This window comes from Vombatus ursinus, unplaced genomic scaffold (genome assembly GCF_900497805.2).
Source record: "Vombatus ursinus unplaced genomic scaffold, bare-nosed wombat genome assembly UNPS02014799.1, whole genome shotgun sequence".
Classification (NCBI taxonomy): domain Eukaryota; kingdom Metazoa; phylum Chordata; class Mammalia; order Diprotodontia; family Vombatidae; genus Vombatus; species Vombatus ursinus.
In genome coordinates, this window is record NW_020954577.1 from 45169912 (window position 1) to 45179313 (window position 9402).

At 48.6% G+C, this 9402-nt stretch overlaps 1 protein-coding gene across 4 annotated transcripts in view; it reads left to right on the forward strand.

Annotated features, from left to right (window-relative positions):
* LOC114050541 (CCR4-NOT transcription complex subunit 10) overlaps window positions 1-4462 on the forward strand; it is a 66702-nt gene extending 62240 nt beyond the window's left edge. For all 4 annotated transcript variants that reach the window (XM_027872315.1, XM_027872317.1, XM_027872316.1 and 1 more), the window contains 3 exons: window positions 47-174; window positions 2827-2902; window positions 4250-4462. In XM_027872315.1, coding sequence (XP_027728116.1) covers window positions 47-174; window positions 2827-2902; window positions 4250-4404 — 359 coding nt within the window. In that variant the 3' untranslated portion in view covers window positions 4405-4462. The remainder of the gene's footprint in view (window positions 1-46; window positions 175-2826; window positions 2903-4249) is intronic.
* Window positions 4463-9402: the final 4940 nt, after the last annotated feature.

Here is a 9402-nt window from a genome sequence, read left to right on the forward strand (position 1 = left end):
TTCATTTGGATTTGTGTTTTTAATAACATTAATATTCCTTTTTAAGCTGGCAAGCAAACACCTCAGTGCTACCCAAGCTCTGTCACTTCTGCCCGAACGATGATGCTGTTTAATCTCGGCAGTGCCTACTGTTTGCGCAGTGAATATGACAAGGCTCGCAAGTGTCTCCACCAGGTAAGCCTGTGATGCTTCACTGCCCTTGTGTTCTCCGAGAGCCCCAAAGCTGAGGCATACGTCAGACATGTAGCATCTGAACTGTCTTCGAGTCAAAGAGCCGTTTTCTCAGAATGACTGGAGGATCCTGGCCTGGTCGGAAGGGGGCCTTCTGCGGCCTGAGCTCGGTGTACCATCTGTGATCCTCCACCTGAAAACGCTGTGCACCCTTAGAGCACCGAGTACGTGGGAGGCCGTGGTGCTGGCGGCTGCTTGTTGCTCCCGGTATTCTATGTTTAGCACCTGGAGAGTAACGGATATCGAATGCCTGACTACTTGGACACACATGTAGAAGCATGTAGAAGTTCAGAGCCGTGTGCCTAAGCATGTACTTCCACACGTCACAGCTTTTAAAATGAGGGCTTTGGTCATAAGAGTGTGTAACTCACTTATTCTCCACTGAATTCTCCTGATGACCCTGACAATTGTGTCCTCAGAACATCCTCACTGCAGGGACCTAGAGTCAGAGTGCTTGAGGACAGCTGAGCCTCGGAGGGCCTTGGGGCAGGCGGTGTTGGTGTCTTGGGGAGGGAAGATGGGGAGCTGGAGGAGGATCTGAAGGAACATTTTTACACCAACTTAACCTCCTTGGAAGCAAAATTATTAAGTGAACATACTGTATTGTGGCCTAACGAAGCATCATCATAAGCAGGTGCTCTGACATTGCAGTCAGAGAGCCTGGTTCAAATCCCCATTCTGATACAAGTCACGTTCCCTGGGCCTGCTCCTTTGTTTGTAAGATGAGGAGGCCAGTTGGGTGTGAGGTACTCTGAAATCCCCTCCAGGGCTGGCTCCTCGAGGGATGCCCTCGGAGACAGTTCTGGCTTGTCTGTCCAGTGACTCTATAGCTGGAGCATCCTCAGAGAAGAGGCTGTGAAGCGTCTCTCAGCAAGATGGTTGGCTGGGCACCTCAGCAGCTTCTGTGGCTGCAGAAAGCATAGCCTCAAGTTTTAGTCGTATTTTCAGAGTTTACCAATTACAGACATATATGCTCTTCGGTAATGTCCTGGAAAGGAGACTGGGTGTGAGACAGAGCAGAGACTTGTGGTCTTCTTCTTACATCTGCCACTAGTTCACTCTATGACCTTGGGCCTCTCTTTATCATCTGCCAGATGAGGTCACTGGATAATAGTTCTAAAATTCTGATTATGTTCTAATATAGGTGAAGTGTGACTGTAATGTGAGGAGATTTATTCCATTCTACGTAACTGGGGGATGTTCAACAAGGTGAAACTACAGTGTGATACAGAGAATGGGAATCTGTGGTTTTCTATAAACGAGTGGGACCTCAAGAGTCTATTGCCCTTTGAGTTTGATAGCAACTGGCACATTTCCTCTCCTCCCTCAAAAGGAAACAAGAACAATTCACAGTTAATTCCCAGTCTGTTGTCCCAAGCACGGTGGTGTTGAGCTCGTGTCCTGCAGTAGTAGAAGCCCAGGGATGACTAGAAGAGCATCACGTTAACCCCCGAAGCGGAAGAGAGACCAGGCCAGGGTGGGGGTGGCTGTAGGGGAGGGAGAATAGCTTGTCTGGGAGGGCTGAGAAGGAGGAGGGCCGTGAAAGGGAACGCTGGGAGGATGGCCAGCAACAGAAATGAACATGTCTGGTGGACGGGTGGAGTTTGTAATGGGGATGTCCAGGTGCAAATGTCCTGGAGGAAGTTGGAGCTTTGGAGAATGGGCAGGAATGGGATGTGATCGTGGAAGGTCTGGGAGAGAGGATAGCCATGTTCCCCGGGTCAGACGAGGCACAGGTCAGGGAGAAACCTTGAGAAGCCAGCAGGAGTGGCTCTCCAGAAGTGGAAGGTATGGTTAGCAGTGAAGGCCAGGAGGATGAGGACTGGGAAAAACCCTTGAGGTGCTGTTTTTATTTTGAATTCTGTGGGTGTGATCGGGCCTGGAATCAGGAAGACCTGAGTTCAAATCTGGCCTCAGACCTATCCTAGCAATGTGACCCTGGGCAAGTCATTTAACCCTGTTTGCCTCAGTTTCTTCATCCATAAAAGGAACTGGAGAGAAGAAATGGCAAACCACTTCAGTATCTTTGCCAAGAAAACCCCAAATTGGGGACAGGATTGAAATAGCAACAACAAATGCTATGAAGACATCGACCTGGTTTTACCAGTACAGTGTTCTGTACCCTTTCTTAACCTTTTTTATGTCCTTTGGCAGTCTCAGAATGTTTTTCAATGCATAAAATAAAATATAAAGGGTTACAAAGGAAAACCATTATGTCGAAAAGCAGTTATGAAAATATTTTAAAAAGCCCACACAGAAGGTCTTTAGGCTTTAGTGCCTTTATGAGGGAGTGAGAGCCATAGGGAACCACACCCAGGATTTTCACATATGAGGCCCTTAACATAGAAATTATTTCAAAAATTGGATTGAGTCCTTGACCCCCAGATTAGGGACAGAGCCCTTGAGCAAAGTCCTGGCGGCTCTGTGGGCTGAAGGGAAGAGGTTCCGAGCAGTAGCCCCGGGACTCTGGTTCTGGTTCTGGGCCCAGGCCCACCCGACCCACCAAGAGGCGGTTCTTGACAGGCTCGGGGGTTGTGCTTTCAGTCACTGGTCCTGTGGTTTTGATCACTTCTTTTTGTTGTGTTTTGAGAAAAGGCGGCTTCCATGATACATCCTAAGGAAATACCACCTGAGGCCATCTTGCTGGCTGTCTACCTCGAACTACAGAATGGTAAGTAATTCGAAAATAGGTGTGAAGTTTCAAGTCCCAGCATAAGAGCTCACACCGAGTGCAGTGAACTGAACTGGCCAGGGAGGAGGGACCAAGGCTTGTCTCTTCTGTGACTTCTTGGCATCGTCCTGCCTCTGATACAGAGTGGCTCGTTTGGGCTCAGGCTCGCATAGGGGGTTCCCTGGACTCGCGAAGTCATCGGTTGGGTCCATTTGGCTGACCTCTTAAAAATGTCAGTATTCCTACACTCTTTCTGTGTGAGAACTTGTGTATATTAAACACGGCCCATCTGGTGCAGTCTGGCCACAAGAGCAAGTGACCCTCCATTGGCAGAGGACAACTGACCCTCTCTTCTGCAGAAAAACATCATCATTTTGAAATGCAAAAGAAAGAAATCAGATCTTGGAGTTAGTGGGAATTTTGAGATAAGATGGCCAGAAGACTAAGAAAGCATGTGGTCAGTCGGACAGCGTGCTGCCAGGCCTTGAATGACCTGGTGCCAGACGGAGGAGGTCATGGTAACTGTCGCCTTAGCCCTCTAGCTTTCTCTCCAACTCTCAGTCTGGGCTTGAACCCAGGCCTACAGATGGAATCCAGTCCAGGTCCTAAGAGAACAGAGGTAGTGCCCATGTACTACTAGCCTGCTCCTCCCCTCCAGTGCCGCTTTGGGTATCATCAGAATTTGCATCTGGTGCAGATGGGGTGGGGGGCGGGGTTGGGTTGGTTGTGTTTTTAAATAAAACCTAGCTTGGGAAGGAGTAGCAGTGGAATGTGGGTTTGGTAGAATAGATTTTCAATGGCCTAAGAGAATTGAGGGGCCAGAAGACACAGGAGAGATTTCAGGCATCCCAATTCCACCAACCTGTGTGATCTCATGGGACATTTATCCATCAGGTTTTAAAAGCACAAGACCTAGGAATCCTTGTGCCAGAATGCCAAAGTGGGAGTCAGTAAGGCCTGGAAGCAAACTCCTCTCAGACACTAACTAGATCCGCAGCCTCACAGCCTTTTAGAGAAAAGGGACACAATTAGACTGGTGGAGAACCTGCCCCACAGGATTAAGATCTGTACGTCCAGACACTTTGCTCTTTTTTCTGCTAGGTCAAGGAATGATTTAGAACTATGAGAGCTAGTCCAGCCCCCTTCTTTACACACAAAATCCGAGATTAAGCGATTGGGAGCAGAGTGGAAGCCGGGCCCTCTGATCAGTGTTGTGAGAGGCAGAGGCCTCGGGAGATGGGCTTGACCAAGGTCCTCGAGGAAATGCTGGGGGCCCTAAGGCTGCAGCTGAACTGTCTGTGCCCTCCGCTGCAGTGAGCTTTTCTCATCACATCTTTCTCCACTCAGGTAACACTCAGCTGGCCTTACAGATCATCAAAAGAAACCAGCTGCTGCCTTCAGTGAAGACCCTGTCTGAAATTCGGAAGAAACCGGCCTTCCCATCTGCCCCACCCATCCAGCCCATCCAGATGCCAGCTTTCCCCCCAGGGCAGAGAAAGTGACCCAGGGCCACAAACCAGGGTGTTGTGTAATAGCCAATAAAGGACATTGGCTCGTGCAGCTGCGTTGGTGGATCTTTGGGGGGGATCGCCCAGCATCCACCCTTGCCTCGCTCACATCTCCATGCGTGAATGTCCGTTTCTAGTCGATAAAATGACCTTGTTCACAAAGTCACATTCGGAAGCCTTTTTCCCTTTAGCTCCCTCCCCCCCAGGCACTGTGCACAAGGGCATGATGGAGAAGGCAGGGAGTAGATAACTGGCTTTCAGAATGGGAGAGGACCAGCTCTTCAGAGCCAGGAGCCCAAGGGGAGAGCCTTGTGCTGGCCTGGGGGCATGTCGGGGAGGGGGTGATGTGAGAGGGGGTTTAAAGCAGCGACTTGACCTGTGACTTCACACAGCCCCTGGTGCATGTCCTTGACCAAGTTCTGGGTGTAGTTTAGCAGAACTAGCCAGGTGAGAAACCCAAGCCCAAGGTTTGCTCTGAATCCTTCCTAGGCCTGGCTGTGTGTGGGGAAAGGAATGCAAAGCATCCCTCCCTGCTGGGCTGGCCCTTAGCGTGTCCGCCCAGCCTGAAGTGCCTGGAGAAGGCCACTGTCTGGGCAGCCTTAGACCAGGGACCAGTCGGGCATGTGATTGAGTTCTTGGAGCACCCACCCTGGGTCAGATGAGCCCCAAGCAGATGACTCATTGAGGCCAAGAAGTTCCTTCAGCAGAGATTAAGTTGTGTGGTGAGGGGCTGGCCTGAAATCCACTGGCAGTCGCTAATTAGCGATTTTCAAGTGAGCCCGGCATGACTCAAGTGTGACCCAAGCCAAAAGAGATTATAAGTAACAAAATGGGTAAGTGTTGCTTGCTTGGTGCCTTCAGGGGAAAAAATCACTTAAGATGATGGATGGGAAAGTGATGGCCAGAAAGTTGCCAAGCTAGCTAAATTATAGCTTTTCCTTGAAGTAGATTCCTTGCAAGTGTGTCTGTAAAGAACTTAGAGTTTTTCTCTTCTTCCAACTCTTGATACTGCTTTCTAGTCTTACTAAACTTAGAAAAATAAATTTTAAGATGGTAGTTAACATTGGCCAGAATCCTAAGTAAACTAAGGTTATATAAAACAAGATTAATTGGCATTGGCTTTTGGGTGTCATTGGGGTTGTTGGGTTTTGTTTTGTTTTTGGAGCAGGCACAGGTATACCTACCCAGCTCAGCCCATTAACCAGAGGGGAAGGATGATTTATTCCCTAATGGAGATCTGTTGAGGCCAGCCTAGGGTGGATTTGACCTGTGGGCAATGGTACTCAGCTACATATTAATCCAGGGGAAGCACCAGCTTACCTGGAGGATTGTCTCGGGAGCTTTGTGACCTTGGCAGGGCATCGAGTTCCTCATCTATAAAGTGAAGAGACTGTACTGGATGGTCTCTGAGATCCTTCCCACTCCCGACTCTGTACAGATTAAAGATAAAGTCTCCTCTTGGGTTTCCATGAATGAAAAGGTTAGGGATGTTCACAAGACAAGATTTAAGATAATGGGCCAAAGAGAGGCAACGGCACCAGTGGCCCCAAAACCTACCAAGAGGATGAGTCACAGACCTTTCAACTTGAGGAAGTATTTTCTTCAGTGAGCTTTTGGACTTCCTTTTTCATCTGGCCAATTCTGCTTGTGAAGGCATTCTTCTCATTGGCTTTTTGGACCTCTTTTGCCATTTGGGTCAGGCTATTTTTTAAGGTGTGATTTTCTTGAGCATTTTTTGGGGTCTCCTGTAGCAAGCAAACTGTTGACTTGTTTTTCATGTTTTTTCTTGCATCACTCTCATTTCTCTTCCCAGTTTTTCCTCTACTTCTCTTACTTGCTTCTCAAAATCCTTTTTGAGCTCTTCATGGTCTGGGACTGATTTATATTTTTCTTGGAGGCTTTGGATGTAGGAGCTTTGACTTTGTTGTCTTCTTCTGGTTGTATGTTTTGATCTTCTTTGTCACCAAAGAAAGATTCTGTGATATGACTTTTTTTTTGTGCAGTTTGCTCATATTCTCAGCCAATTACTTGAGTTATAGACTTTGTTAAGGTAGGGGTCTGCTTCCAGTGTGGAGAATGCACTGTCCCAAGCTTCAGGGGTTTTGTGCAGCTGTGTTCAGAGATATTTTTAGGGACCTGTAAGTTTTTAGTTCTTCCAACATGGTATGATCAAGGGTGAGGTGTTTACTCCTTTTCGGGCCTGTGAGTGACCACAAGCACTCTTATCTGCCTTGGAACTGTGAGGAGGATTCCCTCTTCACCACCACCACAAGCTCCACCACGCCAATGCTCCTCCTCGCCCAGAACTGTGACCCAGATCCAAGCACAGGCAAAGCAAGAGAATCCTGCCTCAGCACCAGCAAAGAGATCCCTACAATCCCCCTCTGATCAGCCACTTGATTCCACTTCAGTTTGTGGGCTGAGAGCTCCAGAAACAGCCGCCATCCCGAGGCTGGACCAGGACTGGGGCTGGGACCAAGCTTTTCTTTCACTGCAGTCACAGACCTTTCCTACTGATCTTCTAAGTCGTCTTTGGTGTTTGTGGATTGAGAAGTCTAGAAACCACCACAGCTGCCCCTGATTCAGTTCTCTGAGGGTTGCTCCAGGTTCACTGAGGCCTGGTCTTTGTTTGCTCAGCCCCTGCCGACCTGAGCTCCTCTGTCAGCCTGGAGCAATAGACCTTTCCAATCAACTATCCAGGTTGTCTTGGGCTGGAAACTTGTTTCACTGTTTTTTGTGGGTTCTGCTGCTCTAGAATTTGTTTAGAAAGCCATTTTTTTAATAGGTATTTGGAGGGGTTTGGGGGATAGCTCAAGCAAGTCACTGCTTTCACTCCGCCATGTTGGCTCTGCCCTGACATCTCAACTTGAGCCCGTGCCAGCACTGCCCTTTGAGGGAGAAAATGGAACTTTTCGGACCTGCTGAAGTCCCCTGAGTTTAAGTTAAGAGAGGTCTTCTGTAACTCAACAGTGGCAGCTCCCATCCTTCCAGTGAAGTTTAGATGATGCTGCTCTGGGGAAGGCACTCGGGGGTCATGCTAGTAACTCCTTTGGAGATGCACTGGAGATACCCCCAGATTGGAACAGAAGCCAGGACCTCCTAGTGTTTGTCACCAGGACCATGAGAACTCACAATGTTTGGGTCTTAGTGCCCTCAGCTGCATGATGAGGGGTTGTAACCCAGATGGGTTGATAGATAACTCCTGTTAACAGATTTGAAGGGATCCATGTACTTGGATCAGAAAAAAAAAATGAACTTTATAGCAATGTAATTGCTTTCCTTTGTAACACTATGTATTTTATGCATCTAAAAACTCTTTTCTGAGAAGCACCCCAGGTCTTCAGCAGACTGCCCAGGTTAAGAATCCCTGCCCTGGATGGGTTCTCAAATCTCCTCCCAGTTGACCATATGTATTGGACAGAGCACTAGATGTGGGCTGAAGGACTGGTGTTGAAATCTCCCATGTGACTCTGTGCAGGTGCCCTGATGTGCCGAGTTCACAGAATTGGGAGTGGACTCACTGATACCGACGGCTCTTCCAGGATTATACCTGACCAACCATTTTAGGGGCAGCTGGATGGCGCAGTGGTTAAAGTGCTGGGCCTGGAGTCAGGAAGACTCATCTTCTTGAGTTCAAATTTGATCTAAGACAGCCCACTAGCTGTGTGACCCTGGGTAAATCACTTCATCTCTCTTTGCCTCAGTTTTCTTATTTTTAAAATGAGCTGGATAAGGAAATGGACAAGAAAACCCCACGGATATTATTGAATGACTGTGCGTGGTTCACAGGGTCACAGAGGGCACGCGCCTGAACAACAATCACAGCCTTCATTTTAGGAAGGAGCTGGAAGGCAGATAAGTGACTTGGGACGCCCCAGGTGACTTCCAGAGCAGATGCATCTTAGCCACTCCAGACACTGTGCTAGGCATGAAATACAGAAGACAAAGAGCTGCCTTTGCCATACATTCTGCCCAGTGACGATCACAATTAACAGCTGAACTTTATCCTCAGTCCAGGTTCTAAGAGTCTAAGCTCCCAGGCAGCCGTTGCCTCACTTTCTTTTTTGTCATCTCCCCAGTGCCTAATTAAATGCTGATTGATTGATACCAGTGGCTCAGTAGTAAGACACTTGTACATTTCTTTGGTTCAGGTAACTCTCCCAACCACCCTGTGATGCTGGGACCAGAAGGGACACAGAAGGGAGTATATGTTGCACTGCGCCTTCCTTTAAAAATTCAAGGGCCTTCTAGGTGCTGTGCACTGAGGGTTCAAAGAGAAAATAAGAAACCAGAACTTGTATTTGTGGCAGGGACGGAAAACACGCACAGATGCAGCATGTCCCAAAATGAGTCTTAGTGCGGTTGCGATAGCTGCCCAAGCAGAGGTGCTGCCCCTTCTGCTCATAACCTGGCTTGTCCCACCCAAAACCAGAAGCAAAAAGTGTTAAAGGCCCGGCTTCAGAGGAAGGGGGACAGCTGCTTAAATTAGAGCCAGTGGGTGTTTGGGTATAAGTGTAGAAATTGAACCCTCCATCCTGGGATCCTGGGGGAAGCCATCCATTTGTAGTGACTCTGTTTGGAAAACCTGCTTTTCTGCAAGTTTCAGACTGTACCGACCTCCATTTCCTATCCATCTCGGAGGCCCCAGGAAGCCTTCTCCCCACCTCTTGTGGAGCTCCTGTAGATGGTGAGTGTCTGTGTGGTCCCCGAGTCTGAATAGCTGCAGCCCTGTGCTTCGCCTCTCCTTCCTCCCCTCCCCCCAGGAATGCAGGGTTTTCACATGCACCAAATGCTAATGCCTTGTTTCAGCATTTCCCACCTCCTGATGGGTTTAGCTGGAAGGCAGCAACATCACTCAAAGCCTTTGAAAACCAGTGCTGGGGTTTCTCAGCTCCCCCACATATTGTCACAGCTGCATTGATTTGCATGGGAGCTGAACAGTGATGACTTTTCTCTCAAACTCCTGCTCTCCCCAGGAGAGAGGCCCTGGAT